This window comes from Cydia pomonella, chromosome 27, assembly GCF_033807575.1.
Source record: "Cydia pomonella isolate Wapato2018A chromosome 27, ilCydPomo1, whole genome shotgun sequence".
In the NCBI taxonomy this organism is placed as follows: domain Eukaryota; kingdom Metazoa; phylum Arthropoda; class Insecta; order Lepidoptera; family Tortricidae; genus Cydia; species Cydia pomonella.
The window spans coordinates 5,534,175-5,554,165 of record NC_084729.1 but is presented as its reverse complement, the minus strand read 5'-3'; the positions used below and the strand labels follow the sequence as shown (position 1 = coordinate 5,554,165).

At 43.0% G+C, this 19,991-nt stretch overlaps 1 protein-coding gene across 1 annotated transcript in view; it reads right to left on the bottom strand.

Annotated features, from left to right (window-relative positions):
* Positions 1–1,309: 1,309 nt before the first annotated feature.
* Positions 1,310–19,991, bottom strand: part of LOC133532485 (uncharacterized) — a 45,700-nt gene continuing 27,018 nt past the window's right edge. Inside the window, 14 exon segments of the mRNA XM_061871183.1 lie at positions 1,310–1,546; positions 2,737–2,842; positions 2,844–2,880; positions 4,254–4,382; positions 7,201–7,321; positions 7,773–7,848; positions 10,699–10,835; positions 11,562–11,687; positions 12,772–12,887; positions 13,416–13,482; positions 14,207–14,350; positions 14,726–14,916; positions 15,190–15,323; positions 15,973–16,080. Of these exon segments, the coding sequence (XP_061727167.1) occupies positions 1,437–1,546; positions 2,737–2,842; positions 2,844–2,880; positions 4,254–4,382; positions 7,201–7,321; positions 7,773–7,848; positions 10,699–10,835; positions 11,562–11,687; positions 12,772–12,887; positions 13,416–13,482; positions 14,207–14,350; positions 14,726–14,916; positions 15,190–15,323; positions 15,973–16,080 (1,602 nt within the window). The 3' untranslated portion in view covers positions 1,310–1,436.

The window sequence follows — 19,991 nt, the reverse complement described above, 5'->3', positions numbered from 1 at the left end:
GTTGTCAGTAATGTTAAAACGTGTTTTTAATTTTGTCGCATTGCGTATGTTCTGTCCCTCACGGGCACACGCGGTATGGCACGTCTATAGAATCCTACCATCTATGGCTATTGCGAACTTGTGATTGATTACACTATTAATTAAAACGTCATTGGCATCCTAATTCTCTTCGTTGATAGTCCGTAGATACCTCTATTGCCGGGGGGAGATACTGATCCTTTCGGGCAATCTCCGAGCAATTATTAGAGTCGGCACAATTTGACGTTCCTTTGCGTGCACAACTACAGATAAGATAATGATTTGACATTAATTAAACGTCCTCATTGGCAAACTAATTCTCTTCGTTGAAAGTCCGTAGGTAACTCTATTGTCAGGCTATGATTCAGAGTGCGCTATCGGGATGGGTCACGGGGATAAGTGGGACATATGGTAATCTTTGGAAATACTATGCGACCTCACCTGAATGCGACGGCCAGAGCCCACCAGGAAGTCAGACTGGGCAGCGTTTAGAACCTGAGATTCCAGCTATCAGGATGCTGAAAAGATGAGTAGTTCTTCCTTATTGATTGATTAATGAACTGGCGCGATAAGGGATCCGTAAACCTTAGGACAAAATAATTGGTACGCATCTATAATAGCCATCAGCTGCTTTGCCACCATTTAAACTTTTTGAACACAAATTGTTTGCACGTGGAATATTTTACATAAGTATTTGCAAACTTGTCACATTATCACAAGGAATCAATATAGTATTTTACAGTACATATGGTGGTACCTTACCGCACTAGTGCGATAATTAGCACATTACGTAACTATGTCGAAAATTTTAAAGGCCATAATTATGTACTGTAAAATGTTGTACGATACATGTGCGAATAAAAACATGTCATGTGTGTCGACTCCCTACAGTCGTGTTTTAATTTATCCCCACTCGTTGCGAATGTCCTATGTTACGCACTTGTATCGTAATGTATGTAAAGGGTCACAAATTGCGAGTGGCGTGGGTGCAATGTGAGCCGGAGCCGCAGGCGTAGGTGTATTTATAATGATTATAAATACAATGTGAACATCAAGATGGATTTCTGTTCTTTCGCCCAATCGACTGAACCAGCCACTAGATCTCCGCTGAACATAAAGCACAAGTGCTGTTATGAGGAATAGATATAGACTTTTCTTCAAACCTATTAGAGTTATTATGTTGGTGTTAATGAATGTATAAATGACAGATAACAGTAGAGGAGTAGAAAAATGATATGAATGATAAAAGTACTTTTGTAAAATAGAGGTGAGCCATGTTGAGGACCTAAAATCCCATCGCAAACAACGCAAATAGAAATGTCATTATCTGCCTCTTTTTCGCTCTAGCATATTCAAACGATAGAAAGGCTGGTAACGAAATTTCGATGTTCGACGAATGCCCTCAGCAGTAAATGCACTTACCTGAGGATGTAAGCCTTTCTTCTGCAGAAAAGCTGCAAGTCGCAGAGCCAGCCCAATCCTAACCGTCCGCAGAGGTCCAGAACTGCACTGATCGCCACCAGCCGACCTGAAAAATCAACATAAGGTATTTTTTTTTATACTATGTCGGCGGCAAACAAGCATACGGCCTGCTTGATTGTTGTTGTGTATGGTTACTTACATGTAGGTAGGTATCAGTGGCGGCGCGTCACATATATTCGTAGGCAACCCGGAGCTAATTTTTTGTCTATAAACCGATCGTGAAAGTACTCAACGGGCTGAAATTAGACAAGCCGGTGGGCATCGAGTTCTTTGAACGATCCGCCACTGGTAGGTATACATAATCTTGCGACAATTAGTCGGAATAAATCTGTCAACCGAACGGGCGTTTCCTTTAGCCACCAATCCCAAATTTAACATTGGCGACGAGGATGGGATACATTATTTTCATGCGAGGAAGATGGCTAAAACTGTGGGAAAAGTCGCGTGCTTCCAGATGGATGGTGGGAATTGGCAAACTTATTGTGATCGGTTGGAGATGTACTTTTTGGTGAATAAGGTGGAAGATAACCTGAAGCTGCCGACGCTAATAAGCTGTATAGGGGATACCGCGTATGAGCTGATGGTCAACCTGTGCAGCCCGAAGAAACCGTGTGATTGTGAATACGACGAAGTGATTAAAATAATGGCTAATTAATGGTTATTTACAACCGAAACCGTCGGTAGTCGCCGAAAGATTCAAATTTCGTAATGTAAACTCCAGAGGTGTTGCCGACCCTAAAACTCCGCGCCCTCGTTGAGCTCTGGCAACCTTACTCACCGGTAGGAACACAACACTATGAGTTATTTGGCTGCGGTTTTCTGTGAGGTGGAGGTACTTCCCCTGTTTGGCTCTGCTCTAGACCTGGAACGGCATCTGCTGTGCTGTGCCCTACCACACAAAGCGAGATGATATTCTCAATGCCCATACCTCTCTTTTTGACGTAGTTCAAGGACATAACCGGGTCTAGAACGTAGTTTAAGGACATACGCGGGTCCAGAATGTAGTTTAAGGACATATTCGGGGCCTGGACGTAGTTTAAGGACATACCCAGGTCCAAATGTAAATGTGGTTGACAGGGTAAGAACTCTCGTATATACGTACGACGCGCAGAAACAGTCAGAAACGAAGAGATTCACTCCCTCTGCTCTACTGACCTATATGGAGTATGTGTACAAACGCAAGAGTAAAAAGCAGTCTTGTAGACGGTCTTCTCCTATAGACGGTAATACACTCACCAGCGGCGGACTTGCTGTGTCCGGCGGACACGGTGTAAGCGGGCAGGTAGTACAGTGCATAAGGGGACCACCACGACATGAGGGCTACCGATGCGCACAGCAGACCCGAAGCGCCAGGATTTTAGCAGCGACACGTCGAGGTATCTTGAAAGTTTAACCAGTAATTAATACAGTGATTAGCAATAATTATAGTGTGGAAGTACTCAATAAGCGAATGAGCGGAGGGGTAGCGTAAACCAATCTAGCCGTGGGCGAATTCGCATCTCTGAGGCCCTTTTCTTTCTGTGTATTCCCGAGGTTGGCAGGGCTTAAGCAACCCGGCAATTTACTTTTATCTACTTACGAGATTAACCCCCCCCCCCCCCGGAAAAGGAGGGGAAAAGACAGCTCCGACGGTCCAGTTTCCGCCGTTCGTTGGGATATTACCGGATTGATGATGAAAATGAATAATTGTACCAATATTTTAACTTTATTCGTCTGTTTCAAATATAATCAACCAATGTACAATAAATATTCCGAGACGTCTTCACTATAACTTGTTCGTACTCGAACTGGCCACTTGTCATGGCTTACCCGCCTTTTTATAACAATTCAAAATGGCGGGAATCAATGACAAGTAAGAGTCAATTGATCTTATAAGCTTTTCATAAATAAAAGTAAGAATCAAAACATAAACTATTTACAATATTCTATCTATTAAGTTTGGTACCTTATATTCATATAAATTACAATTTTTTTTTATACCACGTCGGTGGCAAACAAGCATACGGCCCACCCGATGGCAAGCAGTCTCCGCAGCCTATGCACGCCTCCTACTCCAAAGGAGTTACATGCGCGTTGCCGACCCTAAAACCCGCCCCCCCCTCATTGAGCTCTGGCAACCTTACTCACCGGCAGTGTATTTGTGAAATTATTATCTTATTGGAACACGTCCATACGGTTATTAAAATAAAATAAAAAAAGCGGCCAAGTGCGAGTCGGACTCGCCCATGAAGGGTTCCGTACCATTTATGACGTATTAAAAAAAGCTACTTACTAGATCTGGTTCAAACCAATTTTCGTTGGAAGTTTGCATGGGTAATGTATATCATATATTTTTTTTAGATTTTTCATTCTGTTATTTTAGAAGTTACAGGGGGGGGGGGGGACACATTTTTTCACTTTGGAAGTGTCTCTCGCGCAAACTATTCAGTTTAGAAAAAAATGATATTAGAAACCTAAATATCATTTTTGAAGACCTATCCCTAGATACCCCACACGTATGGGTTTGATGAAAAAAGATTTTTTGAGTTTCAGTTCTAAGTATGGGGAAACCCCCAAATTTTTTTTTTTCTGTTTTTGTGTAAACATCATAATGCGGTTCATAGAATACATCTACTTACCAAGTTTGAACAGTATAGCTTTTATAGTTTCGGAAAAAAGTGGCTGTGACAGAATCGGACAGACAGACGGACATGACGAATCTATAAGGGTTCCGTTTTTGGCCATTTGGCTACGGAACCCTAAAAATGATGTACCTGGATATCTTCTCAATACATGTCTTCTTCTTGACGACCACCTTTTGCTCCTCAGGGTCTGACTTGATGATGATCGGCTCGGGGAGTTTCGGAATCAGACGGGGCAGCGGAGGCTTGATATACAGAGATCTGGAAATTGTAAAATTTAATAGTTATAGATAAGTAGTACTTATTTAATTACCTATAGTTTTTGTAAACATTTTCATTTTAGATTTTTAGACGTTTTTTTCAACATCACATGAAAAAGCAGATTTAACAGACATTATATCTTATACCTTTAAACGAGCAATTCTTGTATATATATATATATATTTCTGTGATCTCGGAAACGGCTCTAACGATTTCGCTGAAATTTGGTATATGGGGGTTTTTGGGGGTCATCATCGATCTAGATTAGTCTTATGTTTGGGGAAACGCGTGTTTTCGAGTTTTCATGCGTTTTTCATTCGACGCAGAATATGGTCGCTAATTTCGTGTTGCCGGCCTCCGTCTGGTCCAGCGGGTTAAGACGCGGACTGCTAAACGAGTGTTACGGGTTCGAATCTCGCCCGGTGACTAACTTTTGTTTTTTTTTTTATATGTTCAAGTTTATATATAATGTTTTAATTTTTATTGTTTTAGACAAGTTTAATTTAGTAAAAAAATGTAGTTAAGATTATCACCTATACACCACCATATTACAATAAATAGTTATAACCGAGCAAAGCTCGGTCGCCCAGGTACTTTAATACAAATAAGCATTAAATTTAGACTTAAAAACTAAGAAATTGAGTTGTAAGTCTAAGAGAGAAATATTTATCAGTTAATTAGGAGCTTGCCTCATCATAATGTTGCAGTGTATTTGCTACAACGCTGGTTTCAGGCAGACCCTTGATATATCCCTTACTCTCTGTTAGTCGGAAACTAAATGGCTTAGAGTTATGTTATTTTATTATGTATGAGTAAAAACTATGTGAAAGTCCACTTCAAAAGGTACCTTATGGCGGTGGCTTACGCCGTTATTAGCGGCGCGCCATACTAATGCGGTACTACGGGACGTAAGCGATTTTCACCCGGATTTTAAATTAATTTCTACTTAAATAATAGGATGAGAATCTTCTCTTTTAGTTTTTAGGGTTCCGTACCAAAAGGGTCAACGGGACCCTATTACTGAGACTTCGATATCCGTCCTTCCGTCTGTCACCAGGCTTTATCTTATGAACCGTGATAGCTAGACAGTTGAAATTTTCACAGATGATGTATTTCTGTTGCCGCTATAACAACAAATACTAAAAACAGAATAAAATAAATATTTAAGGGGGGGCTCCCATACAACAAACATATCTTTTTTTTGCCGTTTTTATAAATAATGGTACGGAACCCTTCTTGCGCGAGTCCGACTCGCACTTTCCCTGTTTTTACACTTATACAGGTAAAACTATTTTAATATTTTTGATCACTATTAAAGCAGTTTACTGAATCACTAATTGACAACATTATTTATTAAAGCACGCTATTATTATACGATACTATTTATACCTACTGTTTTTATTTGTATTGAATTCTAACAACATTTTGGTGGTAACTACTGGGCAAAAAATTTCCCACCTTTTACCAGTGGTAACTACTGAGAATTTTTTTCCCAGTAGTTACCAGTGGTAAAAGGTGGGAAAAAAATTCCCAGTAGTTACCACTGGTAACAAATTGGTGGTGACTATTGGGAATAACCCGCACCGACCGCCATAAGGTCCCTTTTGATATGGACTGTCACATATTAGAATTAGGACAAAACAAAAGCTAGTAGGTATGGTGTGAGCTGAAATGAATAGTTAATCTATTGAATGAAGTATATTCACTTATACAATTTTATTATTATTTATTATTATATTTTTATAAATATTGAATTTAAAACATCTTTTGGCACACGTCACGTGACCAAACTCGAAACGTCATTGAAGATCCTGATGGCGTCACAACTCTCGGATTGACACTGTTGACAGTTAGGCGATAAACAACAAATGACAAATGTCAGTTGACAGTTCGTATCTTCCACGTATGTATGTAGTTATGTGTCAAACCGTAAACTGTGACGTCACACAATTTTCAAAGAGCGTTTTGGGCGCGAAAGCATCTGTCAACATATATTTTGTTAATTTAACATATTTAAAGCCGTTTTTGGTATTAAAGTTGAATTTTAGTTAATGTAGAACGTAATACAAACATTTCAAAAAATTGGAAACAACCCTATTGATAAGATAAAATATGTAAGATATGTAATGTATGTAAGATAGAACTTTTGTTACTATTTTTTTTGTCTTAAGTCAGCTGGCTCGAGGCTATTCTAAACCGTGCCCAACCACAAACCAGTCAGGTCGGCTCGAAGGGATCATAATTAAAAAAGCGGCCAAGTGCGACTCGGACTCGCCCATGAAGGGTTCCGTACCATTTATGACGTATTAAAAAAAACTACTTACTAGATCTCGTTTAAACAAATTTTCGGTGGAAGTTTGCATTGTAATGTACATCATATATATTTTTTAGTTTTATCATTTTCTTATTTTAGAAGTTACGGGACACACACACACACACACACAAACATTTTACCACTTTCGAAGTGTCTCTCGCGCAAACTATTCAGTTAAGAAAAAAATTATATTAGAAACCTCAACATCATTTTTGAAGACCTATCCATAGATACGTCACACGTATGGGTTGGATGAAACAAATATTGAGTTTCAGTTCTAAGTATGGGGAACCCCCAAAATTTATTGTTTTTCTTCTATTTTTGTGTGAAAATCTTAATCGGGTTCACAGAATACATCTACTTACCAAGTTTCAACAGTATAGTTCTTATAGTTTCGGGAAAAAGTGGCTGTGACATACGGACGGACAGACAGACATGACGAATCCATAAGGATTCCGTTTTTTTGCCATTTAGCTACGGAACCCTAATTAGTGGATAAGATACCTGCTGAGCTTGCGTCGCTTGTAGACGCAGGTGCTGTCGGTGGAGAGGTCCTCGACGGAGTGCAGGATGGACGACGAGCGCGTGGGCCGCAGGCGGAGCCGCGCCACTTCCCGTGGGAGGCCTGGTTCATTGAAACACGAGACGTTATTTTCATAAAGAAAAAAATTTAACAACTGGGGCCTGTGCTTATGGTCGCTCGGATAAATTGGGGGCATTGGGTACGAGACCTAACAACAGAAGTTTTGAGCAAATACCTACTGAAACGACTTGCCGTCGTTTTTGTTCGTTTTTGGCAAGTGCCAACTGGTCGCATTGCAATCCTTGCGACCAGGATAATATCCAAAATATAATCCAAAATTTACATCGAGCTAAACACAAGCGGCATAATTGAAAAGTACCTACAAGAATGTCAATCTTAGGGCAAGCCCACACTAGCGTGTTTTTGAGCGCCGGCGTCTAGCGCTATAGAAAATAGCATCACTGCGCTGCGACGCTTTTCCATAGCGCTGACTGAACGCCGACGCTAATGTGGGATGGCCATTAGAGGAAAAGATGTACCTAATCTGACTTACCGACAACGCCCAACACATCCATTCCTTCGGAGTCTTCAGAATCAGACATTTGCAGAGTGTTGTTTTGTCGAGTCACCTAAAACGATAGAAGTAAAATTATATTGAAATATCGTCGGCTGTATCCAAAACATTAAAGTAGAATAAGAGATGAAATGGTGGAGCCCCACAAATGATTAGTGTTTAGTACGAATTAATACATTTGCTACTAAACGTATTAGACACTATCTCGGACGATTAATGTTCGAAACTTCGAGCAATACCGGGAAGGGAGACGGCATTCATACTATTTCCCCTCTGCCAAAGTATAGGTACAACTGTACCTATGGCGGTGTATGTTGTGACTCGTCTGTACACAAAAAGAGATCGAGGTGTGCAAGATTTGTCTTTGACGTGTGTCATTTTCTATGTATTTGTGTCATCATTACAGATTGGATTTTGTATGTAGTTAGTGAGAAGTGTGACTGTGTGCACGTGCCCGCAAAAAATGGCAGAAATGATTTGTTCGGTAAGATATCGCTTAGGCTCTTCTCTTCCGACGTATGTGACGTGACGTTAAGCCGGTGTTTATTGTTTATTGTTTATTCATGCAACACACAAGCTTACAGTTCAGGCACCAAAGAAATAGAGAATTATTTACAATATCCACAAATAGTTAAACATTACAAACTAGGTACAATCACTCAAAAACATATATAAAGCTGTGGAGAACGATCCTGGTGACTGGTGAGTCATAAAAGACATCAACATCAGGTCTTTGGATTGATAGTTCGTTTAGGAGTGAGAGTGCGGGCATTGGTGGGAGCATTGTTGGTTTGACGCGTACGCACCCCGCCCACGGCGAACAGTCTTCTCCGGCGTCGCGGAGGCAAAGCGCCGCCCTCACTGGCGCCTAATACGCACGTCCTCGGCGCTGGAGCGAGCAATCCTATCCGCTCAAGCACCTTAACATTACTGATTCTGTTTCGCAACAAGTTATAGTAATGGATCACTAATAATATTTTACGTCGCAGTTCTAGCGTATCCAATCCCACCATTCCCGACACAAACATCGAGGGAAAAAGAAGTGGATAGTATCCGTAGATCCTTTTATACATATAGCGAGAAAACTTTCTCTGTATCCTTTCCACCATGAGAGAGTACTTTGCCTCGTGAGGATCCCAAATACAGGCACCAAATTCCAACCTACTGCGAACATACGCATTGTACAGAACTACTGCAACATTAGGATTAGAAAACTGCGACGATACTCGCATAATAAAACCTAGCATTTTATTAGCACGTCCACAGATCCCGGTTATATGCAAACGAAAATCCAAGTGCGCGTCTAAAGTCAACCCAAGATCTTGGACTACATCCACTCTCTCAAGTGGTAACCCGAGCAGGTTATATGATGGGGTAATAGCCTCTCGAGCTCTGGAAAAAGTAATCAGCTTACATTTGGTAACATTGAAGGCAAGCTGATTCGCAATACTCCAGGCCGCAACATTGTCTATGTCACGCTGTAGTGCTTCGCGGTCTGCCAAACTTCGCACGCTCCTAAACAACTTTAAGTCATCCGCGAATAGCAGGCACTCTGCGGTGGATACTACATTAGGCAAATCGTTTATCATGATGATAAATAATGTAGGACCCAAGGTGCTACCCTGGCTTACTCCGGAACGTGTGTAGTAAGGCACTGTTTGGCATCCAGCTATCTGGACAAACTGACTACGGTTGCGCAAGTAGTTGGAGAGGAACCTCAAGAGTTTTGGTGTAAATCCTAACATAGAACACTTTTGTAGCAAGATATCATTACTGACCAGATCCAAGGCTTTCCTAAAGTCGAAGTAAGCCGAGTCCACCTTGTGTCCTAGATCCATTTGCGCCAAGATATAATCAGCATACACAATGAGGTTAGTAGTGGTGGAACGGCCTTTCCGAAATCCATGCTGGGAGTCAACCAGGTGCACTGCAATCTGCTGGCTAATGCGACTTTCAATCATTGTCTCAAACAGTTTAGCAAATACTGAAAGCACCGCAATTGGTCGATACTCTGTGACTTCTAATACATTCCCTCCTTTGGGTACGGGTGTCACTCGGGAAATTTTCCACCTCGCAGGGTATTGGCTAAGTTTTATACTAATATTAAATATATGTAGCAACGGGAGCTCAAGCGCAGATATGCAGTCCTCTTACAAGGTATGGAGGAATCGCATCAGGACCAGCAGAAGAACGAGTCCTTAGCTTTTTAGTGGCACAACGAAGTTCCGAAATGGACAGGCTTTCTACGGAAACACGAGCCGCATCACAAGTTTTTGTGCTTGATGCTGCTTGCGACGAGGCCTCCTCAGGATCTAACTTAGGCATGTCATCCAGAAACACAGAAGCAAAGTATGAAGCAAATGCATTTGCTGCCTCTTGCCCCACCACCGACTTCCCTGCATAGGTATACTTCTTACACGTGGACCTCTTTCTAGTGTTGCTCGAAGGTTCGAAATGACATTGATATGTAACAGTTTTCAATTGTTTGGTTGAGTTAAATGAAATGCGCGTTTTACAACTACATCCATACGCAATATTTAATTACTTTTTATGAAAAAAATCAATTTTATGAAAATTACCTATGCCATTTTCCTTAAACATATTTACTCATGCCCCGAAGTTAACGGAATTCAATAAAAACACGGTGTATACCAGTGGTGGGCAAACTTTTTTTCATGGGGGGCCAGAAAATTTAAAAAAATCCGAGGAGGGCCGGAACTGCAGTATAAATACATTTTGATTTGAAACCGTTATCTCTCGAGCTATATACTAATTATTTCGAAGGACCGGCGGCGGGCCGGATGAAAGCCTTGCGCGGGCCGGAGCTGGCCCGCGGGCCGTACTTTGCCCACCACTGGTGTATACGTTTCTTAACAGGGGAGTTCTGCGCAAAATGGATCCTTACCTCAATAAGCCTGGGATGCATAATTTCTGCCAGAAGATCGTTCCGTTTCGCCTCCTCAGTGAGCAGCGCGTTTTTGTGGTTCTCGGCGTCGGGCTGGAACAGGGCCTGGAGGCGATTGTCCTTGGGTTCCGTTTTACCTGCAAAAAGTATACAGGTGTTTTTAATAACCTGCAATATTTTATGAGGTGAATATATAGGTCATAATGAATAAGCAACTTTTACTGTGAAACCAACCCCGAAATCGCGAAAAATCTCCAGACAAGCCAAAATGTATGAAACATATTTTAATTTTTTTTCGTGATTTCCTGGTTGGTTCCATAGACCCTATCGTAAAAGTTGCTCAGTATGACTTATATATTCGCAAACAGAGAAATTGTTAAAAAGAAAGAATTTGTTTTTAACGAAATCGGCACATCGAATAAGGTATTATTAATATTTTATCAAAATTTTTTTTTGTATAAAAATATTAGTATTTTTATAACACAAAACTGATAAGGGAATCAAATTTAAATGAATTAAAATTATTATCGCTCCAAAAATTTGTTATTTAACTGTACAGCAAAGTCAGCAAATAAAATATTTTCGATTACTGATACAGTTAAAGTGACGTCACAAAGTTCCTGTCTTCCCCCTCCCCCTTGTCACAATGTCACATTTTCTTAACCCCTCCCTCCCCCTAAGGGCCGATACAGACGGACTGCAGCCCGACTACTTGTATGGGAACTGCATGCCGTCTGCACTCCAACCGCAACATCGACGTGCAGTTCCCATACAAGTTGCAGTCGAGTTGCAGTCCGTCTGTACAGGCCCTAAACATGGATGACCCCCCACACACACTATAGTAGTAGATATAACACACTAACCCTCCTGTATGTCGGTCAGCAATGTAGTGTTCTCTGTAGTGGTTGTGGTGGGGGAGGCTCGTTCTCTCACGCAGGGAGGATCGCGGTACAGAGTCGCCGACACACAGACGTGGAGCATTCCACCACCTGTTGATCGACATATTATCTTTATTCACTAACCCCCTTATTCATAAACGTCTACTAAAGTTAACAAGCCGCTAATAATCGTTTGTCCCTTTCCGACGTATTGGTATGATGGAAAGGGACAAATGATTATTAGCGGCTTGTTAACTTTAGTAGACGTTTATGAATAAGGGGGTAAAACGAGGGGTAATCGCATATAAATAAGCTGAAACATTTCTTAACCCCTAAATACATAGTGTAGGATGCAGCGTACACTAGAAATATACATAATTTTATGGATAATTAGATAAAATCTATTTATTCCGGTATATTATTTCAATAGTAAAACTAATACATTTTCCGATTTTGTATTCAAATTTGTGCAGTATTTTAATTAGAATAGAATAAGAAGTTACATTTTTTTAAAGACGTAATGGCGGAAAATATGGAAATTATGCCATAATGTGATTTAGACGACTGTTTTCGGGGTTTGTATTTTTTATATTTATTTTAAAACTTTATTATAGGTATATAGAGTATATTAAGAGTGAAGCGCTGGTGACCTAGCGGTAAGAACGTGGACTTTCAATCCGGAGGTCGCGGGTTCAAACCCCGGCTCGTACCAATGAGTTTTTCGGAACTTATGTACGAAATATCATTTGATATTTACCAGTCGCTTTTCGGTGAAGGAAAACAACGTGAGGATACCGGACTAATCCCAACAAGGCCTAGTTTTACTCCCTGGGTTGGAAGGTCAGATGGCAATCGCTTTCGTAAAAATTAGTGCCTACGCCAAATCTTGGGATTAGTTGTCAAGCGGACCCCAGGCTACCATGAGCCGTGGCAATGTGCCGGGACAACGCGAGGAAGAAGATAGCAAAGGAAAAGTCCAAAATCTTCGTCGAATTCATCCGATTATCATGCAGAACCGAAGCGACGTAGAATGGCAAAAAGGGTGCGGCGTGTTAGGTCGGCAACGCGCATGTAACCCCTCTGGGGTTGCAGATGTACATAGGCTACGGAGACTGCATAGCATCAGGCGGGTATGCTTGTTTGCCACCGACGTAGTATAAAAAATGGCCTATGAATGTAAAGTCTGTTCACACACCCAAAAGCAGTACAGTCCCATGCAGACCATACATGCCGACTAGCTTCTCTATAAGCATGGGGAACACGAAACTGCCGGCGGCCGTCCCGCTCACGCATATACCGTTGGCTAGCGCTCTGGAAAGAGACAAAATTTCAGATGAGTATATTATATGGTCAATATACAGTCACGGACAATTTAATGAATGAATGAATGAATTTATTTCATAAAAATCAAATTACATAGATTTCCTTTAATTAGAAACTCTGTTTCCTAAATAGGTATAACCTGTACTTTAGGGTAAACAGCGCTCCTCCCCAAAAAATTAGTCGCAGGAGATGTTTTATTTATATAATTTTAGATAAAAATTTAAAAACTTTAGTATCATTAATTCTGAGAAATTTAATTTATAAATCGAAACATGTGTGTGTATGTGTGTGTTAGTGTGTGTATGCAAAAAGAGAAAATGAATATGCAGAAATGTTCAACAGATAGTTAAGTAATTATGTTCATAATATCTTCAGTGTTTTCGTAATTTTGATGTAAAAGCCAGTCTGTAACAATATTTTTGCATTCCCTTTTAGTTTTGTCGTAAATATTTAGTGTTTTATTAAGTTTATTATAAATATATGGCGACAGTTGCGATATATTCCTTGATTGATTACCTGTGCTTGTCGAAATATTGTGAAACGATGACGATCCCCGGCGTAGTGGAGAGACCACCGCCGATTCCTGAAAAAAAAACATATTACTGACTTAGCAGGCGACAGAGTTTGGAGGTGACAATTTTTTTCTGCTTGCTGTAGGGCTGCCATAATTATTCGGAACTGATACGGGACATTGGGGTAGTAATGGCGTTACGGGGGCGGGGGGGGGGGGGGGGATTTTCTTCAGGTATTCTACAGCGGTATTGATATACGGGACACGTACAAATACGGGCCGCGATCCTCCATTCGCAGTAGGGAACGTGCATGCACTGTATAGGGCAGCACAGCCCCCTGTTTATTGGCGCAAAATGTAAGTGTCAAATTTAAGCTTCCAATGTAGTCCTCAAGATGGCAGAACCTACTATGCACAAAAAAACGTACGCACTTGCTTTGGCGTGAAGTATCAATGTACAGTTTATGTTCCCGATTCAGGCCACAAGATGGAATACCTTCCAAGTCACGGCCCGAATAGTGAGATTTACATCAAATTGAAGATAGTATAAATTGATCAATGGAATCGAACTGTATTTTTTCAGTCAGTAGTCTTTATAGACCAGCAGTTGGTGTCTTTCAGTTGATATGATGACGACCATATAATGATGGATGACAGTGATTAGCAGTCGGGACCCCGAAGCTGAACAGCATAATGCAGCAGGTGCTGAAGAACAGCGTTATAACGATCCCACAGGGGTCTGTTCCCCGAGGAAGACCACCAGACGGCAGGAGTACTCTTGAAGGTAGACCCTTACCAGTCAGGACTCCGAAGCTGAACAGCAGATGCAGCAGGCCGGTGCTGAAGTAGGACAGCGCTAGACCTGTCCCGCAGAATAGACCCCCGATGAAGACCACCAGTCGGCAGGAGTACTTCTCGCAAAGAGCTGACGACAACGGGGCTGGAAGAAATGAAAATGACTGTAAGTATTTATATAAGAATCTCTTTTGTAAGATACGAGCTATACAATCATTTCGTCCAGCTTCATATTGTTCCTTTTGTTTATTTAACGAGGTTTTAGGACTGAAAGGTTGAAGAGTGGCAAAAGACAGAGCCATCAGGATCAGGCTTAGTACTCTAAACTGTAGGAGGTTTTAAAGTCAAACAACGGTAACAACATCACCATCATTACCAACCTTTCTATTTCTCAATTCCTTGAAGGATCTAAAATTAATGTGCTAAAATTGTTCCCTTGATCCTTATGTTGCTACTTGGTAAAAGTTGTCCAGAAGTCTCTCAATTCCTTAATGTCCTTGAGGACTAAAGGTTAGCTTACCTAGAGCCAAACACAAGGTGGACAGTGCCGCCGGTATCCAGGAAGCCACGGACTCGGAGCTGTCCGGGAAGGTCTCCATGATCTCCACGTACAGCACGCCGTACGACTTGAAGAGCCCTGCCACCCAGAACTGCACCATGAAGGCGCCGAACACCACCACCCAGCCATAGCCGCCGTCCGGGGGAGACGTGCTGGAATATAAGTTTTCAGTTTTAGAAAACAAAATCAGCGTCACACAAAGAGTTCTAAGCGTTAACCTACACATAAAGCAGCGGCACTCAACCTACGGCTTACCGGGCTTTTTAGGTAGCCAATCAGGTCCTGGTATAAACATAGCCCTAGATCCGAACATCACCTTAAAGCAAATTCATCTTGCGGCCCGGTGACCGACGAGAGCGTCAGCTTTGAGTCCTGCTGAGTAGGGGACAGTAGGGAGTCTGTGGGGTACACCGACAGTAACTTACGACTCGCTAGTCGTATCTGAGCGTAGCTTCTTGGACGCGGCGAGCAGCGGCCGCGCCGTGACTGACGAGAGCGTCAGCAGAGAGTCCTCCTCCTGCTCGGTGGGGGACATGGCGGATAGGTATGCGCCCACTTGCTGAAATGTTAATTGTAGCCGTAGTAGTACGAGTAAAACACTTTATTTTACAAACAAGAAACATAAAACCCAAATAATTTGTACAAAGGCGAATTCATCTCTTACATACAGGGATCTCTTCCAGTTAACCTTTGAGCAATTGAGGGAGAATTGGAGACGGAAAAATTGTCGGGAGAATTGGCTTGTTAGCATTTATATTCTAAAAAAGATTGGGGATTCTTATAAGGGTGGCTTTCAACATGCTTGTAAATCTTAGGTTTGCTGTTAGAGTTTTCTCATGTGCGCTGAAGCGACACTATCAGTTATTTATAAGCGTAGTTAAGGATGTCAGGTTTGATCTTCAGATCTGCTATATATTATGAGTTGCGTTCTCGCACGCGACTCCATAGCTCTATTCATCTACCACGACTTGGAGTATGAACTCACGCGCCAGCACGCAACGCATGCTAGCCAGTCAGACGGTTCATGTTAGGACAAGGGTTGGCAAAATTTTTCGCAGTAGAAAATAGCGTTTTCGGAAATTTCGAAGAGCCAAAAGTGTTAATTTACTCTGAAATGTATTTTATTTGAGACTAAAAGAGTCGCAAATGTACCTCAACCCCTGCTCTGGGATGATACGATCATGTATCTTCCTCGACTATATACTTACAGTGGCTAACGGCAGCTCGAGCATGAGGCTGTGAGGCCGCTCCCTCTGCTCTGGCGGCGCCGACTGTACAGACAGCAGCGAGCCAGATTTGTCTGGAGACAGGGTTGCCTGTACAAACAATATATACAGAAATCAGGATACGTCGCTAGCTCAGTATTCGCGAATCGCTTGGACACTGCACATATGTTGCACAAAGGCTAGACTTTATTAGGTAAAGAGCAAGCTAAACTGGATCGAGTGTAAGTAAACGCGCATTTCTAATTGCATGATCCGCTGTGCACTGACTTTAAATATTATTCGTATATATATATACATATATGGTGATGTATGTACCATGTAGGCAGGTATCAGAAGGTTCTTGGAGTGAAAGACGTTTTTAGCTATGTACAAGATTGAATGAATTTATTTACAAAAATGCGCGTAATTTATACAAAATTAGAGAAATGTAAGAAAGAGATCTATATACAGGAAAGAGCGTGATAAATAATAGTAGCCGCGCGGGACGCGCGGGGTGAGGTGCGCGGGCGCGAGGTTGCGGCGCGTGGCCGCGGCATTCGCGCACGCCTATAAAATAAAGCGAGCCAACGTTCCCGTCCTTTTCTCGGCCGGCCTCCGTAGGGTGCACATCGTATCGTCGGTGCGCCGTGTCCCGCTCCGCTGCTTGATACTCGCTGGTAGAAGACACGAAGAGGATGCTGCAGGCTCCGCATATGCATAAACTGCCCTTGTCAGGGCAACATAAAACTGCTCTTGTTAGAGCAAACGTCACCGTTTCTCTGCTTAACCGCAGAGTGTCAATCGATCGATCTATAAACTGTTCTTATCAGAACAATTTCACTGTTTCTATAACGGACACGACGTCGGTCGATGTATATGTTTAAGTATGTATATATGTCCCCACAGGCTCCCTCTCAAGCGAAGCGTACCGGCAGGCGAATAGTGCGGCCTCGGCGTGTTGTGCTTGTGCTTACTTGAGTGGTCGTGGTTGTGTCGGGTCCGTTTCTTCTTTTCAGGATGCCTTTTTTCTGTTGTTGGTTGTTGTTGTTGTCGTTTTTGGTGTCTTGTGATGTCGGTAAACTCGGTGATAGCGTAGGTTGCGTAGTACTCGATGTTGTCGTAGGTATGTTCGTTGCGGTCGTTGAACTTGTAGTTGTAGGTATATCTGTTGCGCTCGTAGATGTAGGTATATCTTGCTCTGTGTCGGCGATGATAAATGCGGGTTTTAGGCGGTCGATCGAAATGTTCATCTGGCGGTTAGGTAGCTGCAGGGTGAATACTTTATCGTTGCGTTTTAGTACTCGGTAGGGTCCGTCGTAAGGTGCTTGTAACGGCTTCTTTACAGCGTCGACTCGTACGAATACTTGTTCGCAGGTTTGAAGGTCACGGTGGACGAATATAGGCCTCTTGGTGCTATGTGGGATCGTTGATATCGGCGTTAGGCTTTGTAGTGTCGCTCGAAGTTTCTCGACGAATTCGGAGTCCATGGTGACGTCATCGCGCGTAGGTAATAATAGTTCGCCGGGTAATCGTACACTGCAGCCGTAAGTGAGTAGGGCTGGGCTTACACCGGTGTCTGTTCGTAGTGCGGCTCGTAGTCCAAGTAGAACACTAGGTATTGTGTCGATCCATGACTTCTCGCTTTGTAGTCTAGCTTTGAGTGCGGCCTTGAGACTTCTATGGAAACGTTCTATCATAGCGTTCGATTCAGGGTGGTACGGCGTTGAACGGGTTCTTTCGATGCCGAGTAGGCGTGTGAGTGACGCAAATACTCGACTTTCGAATTGCCGTCCTTGATCGGTCGTGATCGTAGCGGGGCAGCCGAAGCGGGAAATCCAGCCTTCGTATAGTGCTTTGGCGACGTCTTCGGCGGTGATCTCGCATAAAGGTATCGCTTCGGGCCATCTAGTTGCGCGATCGATCATTGTGAGTAAGTAGCGATGTCCACTGGCGGCCGTAGGTAGAGGTCCTACAAGGTCGATGTGTATATGTTCGAACCTTGTAGTTGGCGGGAAACTTGAAAGAGGGCTTGAAGTGTGTCGTTGAATCTTGGCGCGTTGGCAGTGTACGCATACTTTTGCCCATTTGCCTACATCGGCATTTAGGCCGGGCCAAAAGTAGCGTTGTGCGACGAGTTTTCGTGACGTTTTGATTCCGGGATGACTGATGTTATGTACTGCGTTGAAAGCGGCACGGCGATACTCTTCTGGTACGTAAGGTCGTAAGTGCGGCGTTGATGTTTCGCAGAATAGTTTGTAGGTAGTTCCGGGAATTTCAACTTGTTTTATTATTAAGTTATCTTGCTGTGCGAGTGTTTTGATTGTGTTGCTATCTCGCTCTTGCGCTTCTGCCAGTAGTTTGTAGTCGATCGGAGATGGACAGGAGATGGCTTCGATGCGAGATAGGGCGTCGGCAGCGGCATTTTGGGTTCCAGGAATGTGTCGTATATCGGTTGTAAATTCACTAATATACAACAGCTGACGAGTGCGGCGCGGTGACTCGTTGTTTGTACTTGTTTTCGTAAATGCGTATGTAAGCGGTTTGTGGTCGGTGAATATGATCAATTCTCTTCCTTCGAACATTTTTCTGAAGTGCTTCGTACTTAGGTAGATAGCGAGTAGCTCACGGTCGAAAGTGCTGTATCTAGTCTGGGCGTCGGAGAATTTCTTGGAAAAATAGCCAAGTGGTTGCCAAGCGTCGTTGACGAATTGGTTTAACGAAGCTCCCGCGGCTTTGTCGCTTGCGTCACAGAAGATTGCTAGCGGTGCGTGGTGGGAGGGGTGCGCGAGCAAGGCGGCGTTTTGTATGCTCACTTTGCACGCGTTGAATGCTTCGTCGGCTTCGTTGTCCCAGCTGATTTCTGTCTTGTCGCGCTTCTTCGCATTGTGTAGGTATTTGCAGAGCGGTGCTTGAATCTGTGCGGCGTTTTTGATGTTTTCGCGGTAAAAATTCAACATGCCGAGAAATCTTCGAAGTTCGTCGATGTTTTTCGGCTTAGGGTAGTCGATGATTGTTTGCACTTTTTCGGTAGGCGGTCGTATGCCATCTTTGCTGACTTCGTAGCCCAAGAATTTGACCGATGGCTGACCGAATACGCATTTCGACGGGTTGATTGTTATGCCGTAGTCTTCGAGTCGGCGTAGTACGGCGCGTAGGTGTTGCTCGTGTGTTTTTTCGTCGGCCGATGCAACAAGTAGGTCGTCGACGAATGGGAACACGAAGTCAAGGTCGCGTAGTACTTCGTGAATAAAGCGTTGAAACGTCTGTCCGCAGTTTTTGAGTCCGGGGCACATTCTCGGAAATTCGAATAGGCCGAATGGTGTTATGATGGCGCTCTTCTCGACATCTTGCTCTGCTATTGGTAGTTGCTGGTATGCGCGGTTGAGGTCCAATGTTGAGAATATTTGTTTGCCGGCGAGTTGGTAGGTAAAATCACGTATGCGTGGGATTGGGTAGCGGTCGGGCTTAGTGATTGCGTTAAGCCGTCGGTAATCTCCACACACACGTAATTCGCCGTTCTTCTTAGGTACCACGTGAAGAGGTGATGCCCAAGGGCTTTTGCTTGGTCTGCATAGGCCCTGCTCCATCATGTTGGCAAATTCCTTCTTCACGAGTTCGTAGCGGTGCGGTGCGATTGGACGTGGTCTGCAGTGAAGTGGTGGTCCAGTTGTTTCAATGAAGTGTTCGACGTTGTGTTTCGGGCTGAGTTTCATGGATGTTAGGCGAGTGGTACCAGGGTAGTCGGCAAGAATGTTGTGGTACGACTGTTGCACGTCTATACTGCGCACGGTAGGTATGTTAGCGTCAGTACAGAGCTGTGCGTTAGTGTACAGTAGGGTCTTGCCGTCGATCAATCTTCTCTTGGTGATGTCCACGACGATGTGGTGGTAGTCCAGGAGATCTGCGCCGATGATGGGTTTCGAAACTGCAGCGATGATGAATTTCCACCGGAATGGTCGGCGTAGGTTGAGATCGAGTTCTAGCGTCTTCTCGCCATAGGTAGGAATGACGGTGTTATTAGC